This window comes from Protopterus annectens, chromosome 5.part0, assembly GCF_019279795.1.
Source record: "Protopterus annectens isolate FY-2018-M chromosome 5.part0, PAN1.0, whole genome shotgun sequence".
Lineage (NCBI taxonomy): Eukaryota > Metazoa > Chordata > Ceratodontiformes > Protopteridae > Protopterus > Protopterus annectens.
This window is the reverse complement of record NC_056735.1, coordinates 75,782,482-75,800,409: the sequence shown is the minus strand read 5'-3', so window position 1 is coordinate 75,800,409 and position 17,928 is coordinate 75,782,482. Positions and strand designations below refer to the sequence as shown.

Sequence of the window (17,928 nt, the reverse complement as noted above, 5' to 3'; positions counted from 1 at the left end):
CAGTTTTAACAAAATGTATGGCTTGTGCTGAAGATAACGAGAGGTCTGCACAGCAGCAACCTCAGAACAATAAACTTTTATGTGAGGAACAATAAAATGTAGTTTCAGTAACGCATAGTGATAAAATGAGGTGTCTAAGCCATTAAATCAGTTCTAGTTTATTCTATATATACTGAAACAGGCAGCATTTTATTATGACAGCTTATGCTACAACTTAAAAGACAAGTTCATAAATCTTGCATGCTAAAACTAGTACATATCTGTAAAACATTAATAACAAAATAAGACCATTACAATGCTTTGGTTAAAATATCAACTTTAGAAGAATAAATTATATGAATGTCAAATTGAAACAGTTTGTGAACATTTTTCCTGGACTAATGTAAAATATAATCTTGCAAATGCAACAACATTTAGCTTAAGCAGTCATGGCACAGTTCAAGCTACTCAGGATTTGTCTTGGATTTCACAATGCATATGCACAAACCACATCGTGACATTCAAACAGATCTAAGAAATTATTCCAGAAGCTGTGCTATTATATATAATATCTGAAATACTACTACTGTAATACCAATCCATTGTATTATACACAACCCCATCTCAGGTATGAATGTTTCAGTGTTTTAAAGTAAGGATGACTGTGTACTTTACCTATAAGCTGTTTGCAAAAGGAAATGATCTGTCTGTCTTTTCTTCCTTTAGTATACGGGTAACAATCTGCTCCAGAGTCTGACCCAGGGATACTCCATTCCCCTTCCTTTCTCTGTCTACCCTATTCTTTTATGAAGCCCATCACTCAATCAAAGCACCCGTCATTCATTTGAACAAGAGGTTAGGTGTTTCAAGCACTATGTTAAAAAAAAAACTTTCTTTAGTTTAAGGATTAGCTTGTGCCCTTTATTTCAAACTAGTACCCTCTTCAGTGTCCTAACTTCCCCTCTCAGATCCACTCCCTCACATTACATATTCACAAATGCTTTGGTCCCCAATCATATGAACCCTGTGCCTCCTCGTTTGTGGTGAAAATAGTCACAGTCCATTCAAACTGCCGTATTACTCTAGTCCCTCCATACGCATTATTATCCTTTTAGCTTCATTTTTACCTTCTACAAGGTTGTCATACCCTTTCCCTCTACAGTTTCCGGAACTACATGCAATGTTCTGGATAAGATGTGACCACCACCTAATACTGCCGCAGAGTGGCCTTCTTACTCCTTCAATCTATTCCCTTCAAGATGCATCCAAGAAAACTGTTGGTTTTGCCTGCAGCCTTTTCACTTTACTCCTGATGGTGAAGAGGTGCTCTTACCTCCACTTGAGGGCTCTCTTCTTGGTCAGTTCATTTTTAATTCCATTACCCAGTTTATATTTCATACAGGGGGTGTTCTGCTCTAGATGTAGCTCTTTGCAATTAATTACACTAAATTTTAGCTATAATTTCTACAACCATATTAGCTCTGCAAACTCTCATGCTAGACTGTTTCCTCAGCCTCATACCACTGACCTGACCTTGATGCCTTCTACAAACAAGTTAATGCTTTTCCCATGCCCCTCCACCAAATATGAAGGCAGCAAACATTCCAAAATGAACCATTCACACACTGACGTCTGTAGCACACCAGTAGGCATCACCCTTTTCCTGGCACTGTACACTTTACTAACACCTTCATTGCCCTGTCTCCCAGTAATCCTTCCAGCCACCTTAGCATCCCCTTTTAAACTCCTCCCCTTAGAGCTTACATAGTAACATCTCATAAGGCATTGAGTGGAACTCCTTACTGAACTCTTCCTGGGTCAGGTCTGTAGTAATTATCCTGCCAAGTTTTATTGTAGCTGTGACTGCCAGCACAGCTAGCTTGAATTTTGTAAATAATTATATGTCATTTGTGAATATCAAAATGATTTATACAAGATGCTTGTGTTTCAAATGTATTAGAACTGTATGTCATGTGTATATCAAACAGCTTCTAAAGACGTGTGTTAAAAAGGTATTTGTAGAGTGCTGTGTTTGAAATGTAACCACAGTGTGCCCTACTGGAAGAGAACAGAAATGTACCTGCACTATTGTAACTATTTAAATGTATATGCTTAACAGAGAAAACTGGAGGGTTAACCTCAGTCCAGCAAACTTTAGAAAAACATCTGAAATTAAATTACTTTATAGGCTATGCAATGAACAGGCTATCTCTTAAGTTTTCAATGCAGCTAGAGACACAAAGTCTGTACTAGAAAGCTTTCTGTATTGTCCTTAGAGTGAACTAATTGCTACTTTTGAAGCATGAAGGAATATAACTGTTTTATAACTTCAAGCATCTGCCAAAGATCTGAGCAAAAGACCTTGTCTGTTTATTTTTACAGGTAGATGCTAAATGCTGCCAGTTTCTAGCCATGGGGGGTTTGGCCTAGGAAATAGAAGTCAGATAACCAGAAATTATGTCATTCTGCAAGCCATCCCAGCAGTAATATTTTAGATATTAATTTGAGAAATCTCTTAGGAAGACAGAGCATTCTACATTACGTCTTGGGCCTGAGAACAACAAGATCCACTTACCACATCTGCCTTGCTGTAATGAAGTAAGTTACTGGGGAATAGTATAATTCTCTTAGAGTCAGTCAGAAATATACTGAACCTTAGATTATTTTTCTTTATTTGTCTGAGCCTGCACTGCAATATTATTTTAAATATGTCTTGTGGTTTTGAACTCTGTCACTGTGAATATATATTTAGTATTGTTTTGTTCTGTTATTATTTATTATTAAATATATTTAAACCTTTCATTGTGGCTGATTTATGTAGAGATATTTATGTTTTGAGAGTACTAGCTCATTTATTTGGTGACACTGTGTGGGCCACTCCTTATAGCTTTGCTCTTGGTGAAATTACCATTTGTATTAGTGTTAATATTACACAGTAAGATCGGACACCCTTTGTTAAGGGCCCTAAAGTAGCTGATAAGGAATGACTGGTGGCATTGGTAACTACCTTATAGTCGGAGCAGAAGGGGGCATAACTAGTAAATCTGTGCCAGCCTTTCTCAGGTGTGTGTGTGTGTGTGTGTGTGTGTGTGTGTGTGTGTGTGTGTGTGTGTGTGTGTGTGTGTGTGTGTGTGTGTGTGTAAATCTATCTGTGCCAGTGGGAAGTCTTATTGGAGATCTGGAGGAATAGGGAGAAACCAGCCCCGGACTGACTGTGGTCCCTGTGTGCTCTTAAGGGAAATTTCACTTGATGCAGAGAGCTGCATCTGCAAATACTGTGTATGCACTGGTTATCCTCCCAATGAACGTTCCCCCATAGGTGCCAGTGGTGAGGACTGAGGCTCCTTGATTACTGGTCCAGTGGAGGGTCATCACCATAACCCAATCAAATAAATGGATCAAATTAAAATAGCAGCTCTCCTTAGCTGTTCAAACTTAGCTGAGTTCTAGCTGGGAGTTGATTGTGTCCCTGGTAAACTGCAAGCCTTTTCATGAGAATTTCCCCCCAGTACCCTTCTTGGTGCTGAGTTTAGACTCACTGATTTAAAACACTCAATATGGTCCAGATTACTGTTTTATGGAACCACTACAACATTATTCTAGTCATTTACATACTGAAGTATGATGCCTGTGGTGCACTAGTCATGTGACCAGTGACATCACAAGAGGGAGGGAAAACCGTCTCCCTTTTTGTCTATTCTGCAAGAACCATTGATTTGCACTTCTTTAATCTGCTGATACAAACACGTTAAAATTTCTCTAAACATATAACCATAACTTTATATATTTGTGTTTTTGCTTTTTTGTTTCATTTATATAGTCCACAGACAAAACAAATACAGTAAAAGTATAGGTTGTGCTGTACTGCCTGCTCCAGTTTCTAATTATTCAAGGTCTTTTTAAATATAGTTATTTAATTCAATATAGCAACCACCTGGAAATATCCTGCACACACAGACACATACTTTTTTTCCTTACCTGCACTCTTCTTTTCTTTTTGTGTCCGTATACAACCCAACATAACTACTGACATTAAAACTGCTGACATCCTGCCTAAGGTGTCTTCACATTTCTCTTATGGAAGAGAAAGGATGTGTTTTTGCCTTCAGCCTGCTTCTGCTGCTTCTGCTGCTTCTGCAAGGACTTTTCAATTGCATTTAATTGACTAATGCACCCCCAAAAAAGAAAACCAGATTTCTTTGCAAGCACACACACGGGCACACACACACACACACACACACACACACACACACACACACACTCTCTCTCTCGCTCACTACAGTCAATTATGGGCAATTTAGATTTCTGACAAATGAGCTTATGGTTTAATATATGCTTACATATAATAATATGATTCCAAATCAAAAATATATTAGATCAATACTGGAATACAGGTCTGGGTGTTGTATGTACTCAAATTTACACATTAGTAAAATGGAAAATGAAAAAATGTAGAAAAGTCTTTCACAAGCAGAAAAGGCTGAAAAACAAATTATGTACAGTATTTTATAGGCAGCATAAAGAAAATTTAATCTGGGGTGTTTAAATGCATGACTAATGAAGAAACTGAGTACATTAGGAACTGTGTTCCTAACTCACAAGAAATGCTCTAGATTTAATGGTTAAATTCAAAGTTTTGAAAAAAAGTTTGGGTAGAAGTTTCATTCATTTTAGATAGAATTACTTGCCTTCTGAGATTAGAAAGAAACAAGGCTGGAAAGCTTCTAAAAGAATTTGGATTTATGGTTTGAAGACAGGTTATACTTCCCTAGGACTACCTGAAGAATAGCCTTTAATTATCTCACCTGATTGCCTTGGCATACCTTTAATGTTGTAATATAAATAATACATGTTGATATAGCTATCTGTCTTATAGAACTTACTCATGTCATGATGGCTATCCTAGAACACAATAGGGGTATTTACAGCATGCAGTCTTTGCTGACAAAGGCTGTTTTCTCCATATTGTACTAAGCAAGACATTGTTCCATTTATTGTCAGGGATTTAGTTTGGATGTTTTATGAGATATGCAAGCTCTTTGCTTATGTATGTCTTTTAAAATGTACTCTCTTTCTTCTTGTTAACTTTGAGATTGTTTTGGGCCCACTGACAGTGCCAAATCAAGAACGGAAAGCTAGCATTTTTTCTTTTGTTTTTGCAGTCCATGATATTGACAGTAAAATGTCAATATGAATGTTCTGCAAATCATCTAAATTGTGTTTCGTTAACTGTCAAAATGCATTTAAATGATCAATAGTGTGACAAAGAAGTGGATTCTTGTGCTCCTTATATCTCTGTGTCTTGCTGGCAGGTAGGACAAGATAAAGAAAACCAACCTAAAAGCAAATTATGTCTCAAGGAGCTAGACTAGCCCAAGCATTATACTATTATGTCATAATATGATGTCATTACTAGTTATCAAAAGATGCATAAACTGTGGCTGCCAGCATTCCATATTTGTATTTTAAATGCAGGAATCTGCCAATTCATCCCTTACCGCGAACATAGAAGGTGGACCCCATCCCCTATGACTCCAGCAAACATCAAGATTCATGGAGGAATGCATTTTAGTGAAAAGTCCAAAATACAGAGTACACATATAATTGTTTAATGCTAGATTAAAAGAAAAATCTCTATGACTGGGTGAGAAGAACATTAGAAAAAGAACCTAAGAATTTTATGTTGTATTAGTAAGAACACTAAAAGGCAAACATGCTACTAGAAGATTACTAACCAGGTGCACATTTGTCCCAATTGTTCTTCCTCAGCACACAGTGAGCCAGAAGCATTTGACATAAATGTTTTTCATTTACTGGAACAGCACAAATGCAAAAGTAACTTTGTTTCAGCTAACCCTGACCTTCATAGCTATCAGTCTCGCATCCTCTAACCTCAAATCTAGGTCTAAGTAGTTGGTCACTTCCTGAAGCACCTGCATCTATTCAACGCCTTTCATAACATGTCATTATGATTCTGTTTTTATTACATCAAACATTAAATAGAAAAGGAAATTCCTCCAGTTGCTGTATCTGAGGGATGCTGAACTGTAGCTGTTATCTTGTACATTGTTAATCAAAAGGAAATGTAATGAATTCTCCTTGGTTAATCTGTTGGGTAACTATTGCTTTCGATAATCATGCCATGCTTATCGAAACTTGTTTTATTAGAATGTATTACATGGCCGATTTTATGTCTGTTGTTGATGGACTAGTGAATAGGTCTTATCAAGAAAATGCAAACATGTTTGTGAAGTGCAATCTTAAAGTATCTTTCTATGAAAACACACAGAAGTACATACTTTAGGACTTCCTTTAATGTGGGTCATGTAAATGTGTTATCAATAGTACAGCTTCCAGATATGTTAGGTTTACACCTAGAATTTCTTGTAAAAAATGCTATATAACAGCATGTTACTGACCCTGCACAAATAGCTAACCAAAGTGGCTTCCTATACATAGAAAGAGACGCATCATATGCTGGAGATATATTATGCTAAATTGTTTTCAGGGGCATCTTGAGAGCACAAGAAAGTTTGGATAAGTTGATCAAGGTCAAGCAAAATGAAGTAGTTCTGTGGGGGGACTCAAACGTATGTCTCCACGTTTATATGACAGTACTTTAAACTGTTGTACATGTTCAGAGTTCTATTTCCTCCCCAGCTGTAGAGTAAATAATTAGTTAAGAACAACCTAGGTGCAAATATAATTCAGTGGTCTTTCTGGGATGTCGTGCCTTGCCCCATCCCTGTATAGCTGTCCTGCATGTGAAAGCCTTTAAGCAATAGGTCTTTAGTACTGAATATTTAACAGTGGTCATCACTAGTAATATGTTTAAAGGTAGTGCTTTCATAGTTTATTCACAGAAGAAAGAAAAAGTGGGTATGCAAATATGAATGACACATAAGACATTTAACAACCAGTCTAAAAAAAGAAACTAACAATCCATTCTCATCACAGTTGTGTATAACAAAGGTCAGCTGATGTGTTAGTATGCCTGCTATCTAAAGTTAGTCTGTTTAGCCAACTCCAGTGTCATAAAAGGAAAAAGTCCAAACAACACCCCATGCAACAGGAATTCAATCAGCATCTTATTTCTGCAGGAGATGGTATGGTGAGGATCACTCATGCTCAAACTCAGCTACATGTTTGAAAAGGTGAGGCAGCCTTGCCAGGAGAATGGGGCTGCTGCACCTTTTCTAAACACAGCATCCGGCTGCACCTTCTCTGAACACAGCACCCTGCCGCACCCTGCCCAGACACTGCATCTTGCTACACTTTGACCAAACACAGCATCCTGCTGCACCTTGTCCAAACACAGCATCCTGCTGCACTTTGCCCAAACACTGCATCCTGCTGCACCTTACCCAAACACAGAATCCTGCTGCACCTTGCCCAAACACAGCGTCCTGCTGCACCTCACCCAAATGTAGCAACCTCCTGCACCTTACCCAAACACAGCATCCTGCTTCACCTTGCCCAAACACAGCCTCCTGCTGCACCTTGTGCAGACACTGCATTCTGCTGCACCTTGCCCAAACACAGCAACCAACTGCACCTTGCCCAAGCACAGCATCCTGCTGCACCTTGCCCGAACATAGCATCCTGCTGCACCTTGCCCAGACACTGCATCTTGCTGCACCTTGCCCAAACACAGCATCCTACTGCACCTTGCCCAAATACAGCATCCTACTGCACCTTGCCCAGACACAGCATCCTGCTGCACCTTGCCCAGATACTGCATCCTACTGCACCTTGCCCAAACACAGCATCCTGCTGCACCTTGCCCAGAAACTGCATCCTGCTGCACCTTGCCCAGATACTGCATCCTACTACACCTTGCCCAAACACAGCATCCTACAGCACCTTGCCCAAACACAGCATCCTGCTGTACCTCACCCAGACACAGCATCCTGCTGCACTTTGCCTAGACACAGCATCCTGCTGCACCTTGCCCAAACACAGCCTCCTGCTGCACCTTGCCCAGAAACTGCACCCTGCTGCACTTTGCCCAAACACAGCATCCTGCGACACCCTGCCCAAACACAGCACCCTACTGCATCTTACCCAAGCAGTGCATCCTACTGCACCTTGTTCAAACACAAAATCCTATTGCACCTTGCCCAAACACGGCATCATACTGCACCTTGCCCAAGCATAGCATCCTGCTGCACTGCACCCAAACACAGAATCCTACTGCACCTTGCCCAAACACAGCATCCTGCTGCACCTTGCCCAGACACTGCATCCTGCTGCACCTTGCCCAAAAACAGCATCCTGCTGCACCTTCCCCAGACAATGCATCCTGCTACACCTTGCCCAAACACAGCATCCTACAGCATCTTGTCCAAACACAGCATCCTGCTGTACCTCACCCAGACACAGCATCCTGCTGCACTTTGCCTAGACACAGCATCCTGCTGCACCTTGCCCAAACACAGCCTCCTGCTGCACCTTGCCCAGAAACTGCACCCTGCTGCACTTTGCCCAAACACAGCATCCTGCGACACCCTGCCCAAACACAGCACCCTACTGCACCTTACCCAAGCAGTACATCCTACTGCACCTTGTTCAAACACAAAATCCTATTGCACCTTGCCCAAACACGGCATCGTACTGCACCTTGCCCAAGCATAGCATCCTGCTGCACTGCACCCAAACACAGAATCCTACTGCACCTTGCCCAAACACAGCATCCTGCTGCACCTTGCCCAGACACTGCATCCTGCTGCACCTTGCCCAAAAACAGCATCCTGCTGCACCTTCCCCAGACAATGCATTCTGCTACACCTTGCCCAAACACAGCATACTACTGCACCTTGCCCAAACACAGCATCCTGCTGCACACTGCCCGAACATAGCATCCTGCTGCACCTTGCCCAGACACTGCATCCTGCTGCACCTTGCCCAAACACAGCATCCTGCTGCACCTTGACCAAACATGTACCTCACCCAAACACAGCATCCTGCTGCACCTTACCCAAACACAGCATCCTGCTGCACTTTGCCCAAACACAGGCACCTGCTGCACCTTGCCTGCACACTGCATCCTGCTGCACCTCACCCAAACATAGCATCCTGCTGCACCTCACCCAAACATAGCATCCTGCTGCACCATGCCCAGAGACAGCATCCTGCTGCACCTTGCCCAGATACTGCATCCTACTGCACCTTTCCCAAACACAGCATCCTGCAGCACCTTGCCCGAAAATAGCATCCTGCTGCACCTTGCCCAGACACTGCACCCTGCTGCACCTTTCCCAGACTCTGTATCCTGCTGCACTTTGCCCAGACACAGCATCCTGCTGCACCTTGCCCAAACACAGCATCCTGCAGCACCTTGCCCGAAAATAGCATCCTGCTGCACCTTGCCCAGACACTGCACCCTGCTGCACCTTTCCCAGACACTGCATCCTACTGCACCTTGCCCAAACACAGCAACCTGCTGCACCTTGCCCTGACACCGAATCCTGCTGCACCCTGCCCAAACACAGCATCCTGCTGCACCTTGCCCGAAAATAGCATCCTGCTGCACCTTGCCCAGACACTGCACCCTGCTGCACCTTTCCCAGACTCTGCATCCTGCTGCACTTTGCCCAGACACAGCATCCTGCTGCACCTTGCCCAGACACAGCATCCTGCTGCACCTCACCCAAACATAGCATCCTGCTGCACCTCACCCAAACATAGCATCCTGCTGCACCATGCCCAGAGACAGCATCCTGCTGCACCTTGCCCAGATACTGCATCCTACTGCACCTTGCCCAAACACAGCATCCTGCAGCACCTTGCCCGAAAATAGCATCCTGCTGCACCTTGCCCAGACACTGCACCCTGCTGCACCTTTCCCAGACTCTGCATCCTGCTGCACTTTGCCCAGACACAGCATCCTGCTGCACCTTGCCCAATCACAGCATCCTGCAGCACCTTGCCCGAAAATAGCATCCTGCTGAACCTTGCCCAGACACTGTACCCTGCTGCACCTTTCCCAGACACTGCATCCTACTGCACCTTGCCCAAACACAGCAACCTGCTGCACCTTGCCCAGACACAGAATCCTGCTGCACCTTGCCCAACCACAGCATCCTGCTGCACTCACCCAAAACATAGCATCCTTCTGCACCTTGCCCAAAGACAACATCCTGCTGCACCTTGCCCATACACAGCATCCTGCTGCACCCTGCCCAAACACAGCATCCTGCTGCACCTTGACCAAACACAGCATCCTGCTGTACCTTACCCAAATACAGCATCCTGCTGCAGCTTGCCCAAACACAGCTTCCTGCTGCACCTTGCCCAGACACTGCATCCTGCTACACCTTGCTCAAACACAGCATCCTGCTGCACCTTGCCCAGACACTGCATCCTGCTGCACCTTGCCCAAACATAGCAACCTGCTGCACCTTGCCCAGACACTGCATCCTGCTGCACCTTGCCCAGACATAACATCCTACAGCACCTTGCCCAAACACAGCATCCTGCTGCACCTTGCCCAGACACAGCATCCTGCTGTACCTTGCCCAGATACTGCATCCTACTGCACCTTTCCCAAACACAGCGTCCTGCTGCACCTTGCCCAAACACAGCACACTGCTGCACATTGCCCAAACACAGCACACTGCTGCACTTTGCCCAAACACAGCATCCTGCTGCACCTTGCCCAGACACTGCATCCTGCTGCAACTTGCCCAAACACAGCATCCTGCTGCACCTTGCCCAGACACTGCATCCTGCTGCACCTTGCCCAGACACAGCATCCTGCAGCACCCTGCCCAAACACAGCATCCTGCTGCACCTTGCCCAAACACAGCATCCTGCTGCACCTTGCCCAGATACTGCATCCTACTGCACCTTGCCCAAACAGAGCGTCCTGCTGCACCTTCCCCAAACACAGCACACTGCTGCACTTTGCCCAATCACAGCACACTGCTGCACTTTGCCCAAACACAGCATCCTGCTGCACCTTGCCCAGACACTGCATCCTGCTGCACCTTGCCCAAACACAGCATCCTGCTGCACCTTGCCCAGACACTGCATCCTGCTGCACCTTGCCCAGACACAGCATCCTGCTGCACCCTGCCCAAACACAGCATCCTGCTGCACCTTGCCCAAACACAGCATCCTGCTGCACCTTGCCCAGATACTGCATCCTACTGCACCTTGCCCAAACACAGCACCCTGCTGCACCTTCCCCAAACACAACACACTGCTGCACTTTGCCCAATCACAGCACACTGCTGAACTTTGCCCAAACACAGCATCCTGCTGCACCTTGCCCAGACACTGCATCCTGCTGCACTTTGCCCAAACACAGCATCCTGCTGCACCTTTCCCAGACACAGCATCCTGCTGCACCTTGCCCAAACACAGCATCCTGCTGCACCTTGCCCAAACACAGCACACTGCTGCACTTTGCCCAAACACAGCACACTGCTGCACTTTGCCCAAACACAGCATCCTGCTGCACCTTGCCCAGACACTGCATCCTGCTGCACCTTGCCCAAACACAGCATCCTGCTGCACCTTGCCCAGACACTACATCCTGCTGCACCTTGCCCAGACACAGCATCCTGCTGCACCCTGCCCAAACACAGCAACCTGCTGCACCCTGCCCAAACACAGCATCCTGCTGCACCTTGCCCAAACACAGCATCCTGCTGCACCTTGCCCAGATACTGCATCCTACTGCACCTTGCCCAAACACAGCGTCCTGCTCCACCTTCCCCAAACACAGCACACTGCTGCACTTTGCCCAATCACAGCACACTGCTGCACTTTGCCCAAACACAGCATCCTGCTGCACCTTGCCCAGACACTGCATCCTGCTGCACCTTGCCCAAACACAGCATCCTGCTGCACCTTGCCCAGACACTGCATCCTGCTGCACCTTGCCCAGACACAGCATCCTGCTGCACCCTGCCCAAACACAGCATCCTGCTGCACCTTGCCCAAACACAGCATCCTGCTGCACCTTGCCCAGATACTGCATCCTACTGCACCTTGCCCAAACACAGCACCCTGCTGCACCTTCCCCAAACACAACACACTGCTGCACTTTGCCCAATCACAGCACACTGCTGAACTTTGCCCAAACACAGCATCCTGCTTCACCTTGCCCAGACACTGCATCCTGCTGCACTTTGCCCAAACACAGCATCCTGCTGCACCTTGCCCAAACACAGCACACTGCTGCACTTTGCCCAAACACAGCACACTGCTGCACTTTGCCCAAACACAGCATCCTGCTGCACCTTGCCCAGACACTGCATCCTGCTGCACCTTGCCCAAACACAGCATCCTGCTGCACCTTGCCCAGACTCTGCATCCTGCTGCACCTTGCCCAGACACAGCATCCTGCTGCACCCTGCTCAAACATAGCATCCTGCTGCACCTTGCCCAGATACTGCATCCTGCCGCACCCTGCCCAGACACTGCATCTTGCTACACTTTGACCAAACACAGCATCCTGCTGCACCTTGTCCAAACACAGCATCCTGCTGCACTTTGCCCAAACACTGCATCCTGCTGCACCTTGCCCAAACACTGCATCCTGTTGCACCTTGCCCAAACACAGCATGCTGCTGTCCTTTGCTAAATCACAGCATCCTGCAGCACCCTGCCCAAAAACAGCCTCCTACTGCACCTTGCCCAAACACAGCACCCTACTGCATCTTACCCAGACACTGCATCCTAGTGCACCTTGGTCAAACACAGTATCCTATTGCACCTTGCCCAAATAGAGAATCATACTGCACCTTGCCCAAACATAGCATCCTGCTGCACCTCACCCAAACACAGCATCCTACTGCACCTTACCCAAACACAGAATCCTGCTGCACCTTGCCCAAACACAGCGTCCTGCTGCACCTCACCCAAATGTAGCAACCTGCTGCACTTTACCCAAACACAGCATCCTGCTTCACCTTGCCCAAACACAGCGTCCTGCTGCACCTCACCCAAATGTAGCAACCTGCTGCACTTTACCCAAACACAGCACCCTGCTGCACTTTGCCCAAACACAGCATCCTGCGACACCCTGCCCAAACACAGCACCCTACTGCACCTTACCCAAGCAGTGCATCCTACTGCACCTTGTTCAAACACAAAATCCTATTGCACCTTGCCCAAACATGGCATGATACTGCACCTTGCCCAAGCATAGCATCCTGCTGCACTGCACCCAAACACAGAATCCTACTGCACCTTGCCCAAACACAGCATCCTGCTGCACCTTGCCCAGACACTGCATCCTGCTGCACCTTGCCCAAAAACAGCATCCTGCTGCACCTTCCCCAGACAATGCATCCTGCTACACCTTGCCCAAACACAGCATACTACTGCACCTTGCCCAAACACAGCATCCTGCTGCACACTGCCCGAACATAGCATCCTGCTGCACCTTGCCCAGACACTGCATCCTGCTGCACCTTGCCCAAACACAGCATCCTGCTGCACCTTGACCAAACATGTACCTCACCCAAACACAGCATCCTGCTGCACCTTACCCAAACACAGCATCCTGCTGCACTTTGCCCAAACACAGACTCCTGCTGCACCTTGCCTGCACACTGCATCCTGCTGCACCTTGCCCAGACACAGCATCCTGCTGCACCTCACCCAAACATAGCATCCTGCTGCACCATGCCCAGAGACAGCATCCTGCTGCACCTTGCCCAGATACTGCATCCTACTGCACCTTGCCCAAACACAGCATCCTGCAGCACCTTGCCCAAACACAGCATCCTGCTGCATCTTGCCCAGAAACTGCATCCTGCTGCACCTTGCACAGATACTGCATCCTACTACACCTTGCCCAAACACAGCATCCTACAGCATCTTGTCCAAACACAGCATCCTGCTGTACCTCACCCAGACACAGCATCCTGCTGCACTTTGCCTAGACACAGCATCCTGCTACACCTTGCCCAAACACAGCCTCCTGCTGCACCTTGCCCAGAAACTGCACCCTGCTGCACTTTGCCCAAACACAGCATCCTGCGACACCCTGCCCAAACACAGCACCCTACTGCACCTTACCCAAGCAGTGCATCCTACTGCACCTTGTTCAAACACAAAATCATATTGCACCTTGCCCAAACACGGCATCATACTGCACCTTGCCCAAGCATAGCATCCTGCTGCACTGCACCCAAACACAGAATCCTACTGCACCTTGCCCAAACACAGCATCCTGCTGCACCTTGCCCAGACACTGCATCCTGCTGCACCTTGCCCAAAAACAGCATCCTGCTGCACCTTCCCCAGACAATGCATCCTGCTACACCTTGCCCAAACACAGCATACTACTGCACCTTGCCCAAACACAGCATCCTGCTGCACACTGCCTGAACATAGCATCCTGCTGCAACTTGCCCAGACACTGCATCCTGCTGCACCTTGCCCAAACACAGCATCCTGCTGCACCTTGACCAAACATGTACCTCACCCAAACACAGCATCCTGCTGCACCTTACCCAAACACAGCATCCTGCTGCACTTTGCCCAAACACAGACACCTGCTGCACCTTGCCTGCACACTGCATCCTGCTGCACATCACCCAAACATAGCATCCTGCTGCACCTCACCCAAACATAGCATCCTGCTGCACCATGCCCAGAGACAGCATCCTACTGCACCTTGCCCAGATACTGCATCCTACTGCACCTTGCCCAAACACAGCATCCTGCAGCACCTTGCCCGAAAATAGCATCCTGCTGCACCTTGCCCAGACACTGCACCCGGCTGCACCTTTCCCAAACTCTGCATCCTGCTGCACTTTGCCCAGACACAGCATCCTGCTGCACCTTGCCCAAACACAGCATCCTGCAGCACCTTGCCCGAAAATAGCATCCTGCTGCACCTTGCCCAGACACTGCACCCTGCTGCACCTTTCCCAGACACTGCATCCTACTGCACCTTGCCCAAACACAGCAACCTGCTGCACCTTGCCCTGACACCGAATCCTGCTGCACCCTGCCCAAACACAGCATTCTGCTGCACCTTGCCTGAACATAGCCTCCTGCTGCACCTTGCCTAGACACTGAATCCTGCTGCACCTTGCCCAACCACAGCATCCTGCTGCACTCACCCAAAACATAGCATCCTTCTGCACCTTTCCCAAAGACAGCATCCTGCTGCACCTTGCCCATACACAGCATCCTGCTGCACCCTGCCCAAACACAGCATCCTGCTGCACCTTGACCAAACACAGCATCCTGCTGTACCTTACCCAAATACAGCATCCTGCTGCAGCTTGCCAAAACACAGCTTCCTGATGCACCTTGCCCAGACACTGCATCCTGCTACACCTTGCTCAAACACAGCATCCTGCTGCACCTTGCCCAGACACTGCATCCTGCTGCACCTTGCCCAAACATAGCAACCTGCTGCACCTTGCCCAGACACAGCATCCTGCTGTACCTTGCCCAGATACTGCATCCTACTGCACCTTTCCCAAACACAGCATCCTGCTGCACCTTGCCCAAACACAGCACACTGCTGCACTTTGCCCAAACACAGCACACTGCTGCACTTTGCCCAAACACAGCATCCTGCTGCACCTTGCCCAGACACTGCATCCTGCTGCAACTTGCCCAAACACAGCATCCTGCTGCACCTTGCCCAGACACTGCATCCTGCTGCACCTTGCCCAGACACAGCATCCTGCTGCACCTTGCCCAAACACAGCATCCTGCTGCACCTTGCCCAAACACAGCATCCTGCTGCACCTTGCCCAGATACTGCATCCTACTGCACCTTGCCCAAACACAGCATCCTGCTGCACCTTCCCCAAACACAGCACACTGCTGCACTTTGCCCAATCACAGCACACTGCTGCACTTTGCCCAAACACAGCATCCTGCTGCACCTTGCCCAGACACTGCATCCTGCTGCACCTTGCCCAAACACAGCATCCTGCTGCACCTTGCCCAGACACTGCATCCTGCTGCACCTTGCCCAGACACAGCATCCTGCTGCACCCTGCCCAAACACAGCATCCTGCTGCACCTTGCCCAAACACAGCATCCTGCTGCACCTTGCCCAGATACTGCATCCTACTGCACCTTGCCCAAACACAGCCCCCTGCTGCACCTTCCCCAAACACAACACACTGCTGCACTTTGCCCAATCACAGCACACTGCTGAACCTTGCCCAAACACAGCATCCTGCTGCACCTTGCCCAGACACTGCATCCTGCTGCACTTTGCCCAAACACAGCATCCTGCTGCACCTTTCCCAGACACAGCATCCTGCTGCACCTTGCCCAAACACAGCATCCTGCTGCACCTTGCCCAAACACAGCACACTGCTGCACTTTGCCCAAACACAGCACACTGCTGCACTTTGCCCAAACACAGCATCCTGCTGCACCTTGCCCAGACACTGCATCCTGCTGCACCTTGCCCAAACACAGCATCCTGCTGCACCTTGCCCAGACACTGCATCCTGCTGCACCTTGCCCAGACACAGCATCCTGCTGCACCCTGCCCAAACACAGCATCCTGCTGCACCTTGCCCAAACACAGCATCCTGCTGCACCTTGCCCAGATACTGCATCCTACTGCACCTTGCCCAAACACAGCGTCCTGCTGCACCTTCCCCAAACACAACACACTGCTGCACTTTGCCCAATCACAGCACACTGCTGAACTTTGCCCAAACACAGCATCCTGCTGCACCTTGCCCAGACACTGCATCCTGCTGCACTTTGCCCAAACACAGCATCCTGCTGCACCTTTCCCAGACACAGCATCCTGCTGCACCTTGCCCAAACACAGCATCCTGCTGCACCTTGCCCAAACACAGCACACTGCTGCACTTTGCCCAAACACAGCACACTGCTGCACTTTGCCCAAACACAGCATCCTGCTGCACCTTGCCCAGACACTGCATCCTGCTGCACCTTGCCCAAACACAGCATCCTGCTGCACCTTGCCCAGACACTGCATCCTGCTGCACCTTGCCCAGACACAGCATCCTGCTGCACCCTTCCCAAACACAGCAACCTGCTGCACCCTGCCCAAACACAGCATCCTGCTGCACCTTGCCCAAACACAGCATCCTGCTGCACCTTGCCCAGATACTGCATCCTACTGCACCTTGCCCAAACACAGCGTCCTGCTGCACCTTCCCCAAACACAGCACACTGCTGCACTTTGCCCAATCACAGCACACTGCTGCACTTTGCCCAAACACAGCATCCTGCTGCACCTTGCCCAGACACTGCATCCTGCTGCACCTTGCCCAAACACAGCATCCTGCTGCACCTTGCCCAGACACTGCATCCTGCTGCACCTTGCCCAGACACAGCATCCTGCTGCACCCTGCCCAAACACAGCATCCTGCTGCACCTTGCCCAAACACAGCATCCTGCTGCACCTTGCCCAGATACTGCATCCTACTGCACCTTGCCCAAACACAGCGTCCTGCTGCACCTTCCCCAAACACAACACACTGCTGCACTTTGCCCAATCACAGCACACTGCTGAACTTTGCCCAAACACAGCATCCTGCTTCACCTTGCCCAGACACTGCATCCTGCTGCACTTTGCCCAAACACAGCATCCTGCTGCACCTTTCCCAGACACAGCATCCTGCTGCACCTTGCCCAAACACAGCATCCTGCTGCACCTTGCCCAAACACAGCACACTGCTGCACTTTGCCCAAACACAGCACTCTGCTGCACTTTGCCCAAACACAGCATCCTGCTGCACCTTGCCCAGACACTGCATCCTGCTGCACCTTGCCCAAACACAGCATCCTGTTGCACCTTGCCCAGACTCTGCATCCTGCTGCACCTTGCCCAGACACAGCATCCTGCTGCACCCTGCTCAAACATAGCATCCTGCTGCACCTTGCCCAGATACTGCATCCTGCTGCACCTTGCCCAAATACTGCATCCTACTGCACCTTGCCCAAACACAGCGTCCTACTGCACCTTCCCCAAAC

General features: G+C 48.3%; 1 protein-coding gene across 1 annotated transcript; it reads right to left on the bottom strand.

Annotated features, from left to right (window-relative positions):
• Positions 1–15,724: 15,724 nt before the first annotated feature.
• Positions 15,725–16,927, bottom strand: LOC122802120 (keratin-associated protein 10-7-like). The gene has a single exon (XM_044071803.1). It carries the CDS (start codon positions 16,925–16,927, stop codon positions 15,725–15,727), a length of 1,203 nt encoding a protein of 400 aa, XP_043927738.1.
• Positions 16,928–17,928: the final 1,001 nt, after the last annotated feature.

What these genes read in the sequence shown, in the direction of transcription:
- LOC122802120 (XM_044071803.1), bottom strand. Translation starts at nt 16,927, where the DNA reads ATGCAGTGTCTGGGCAAGGTGCAGCAGGATGCTGTGTTTGGGCAAGGT.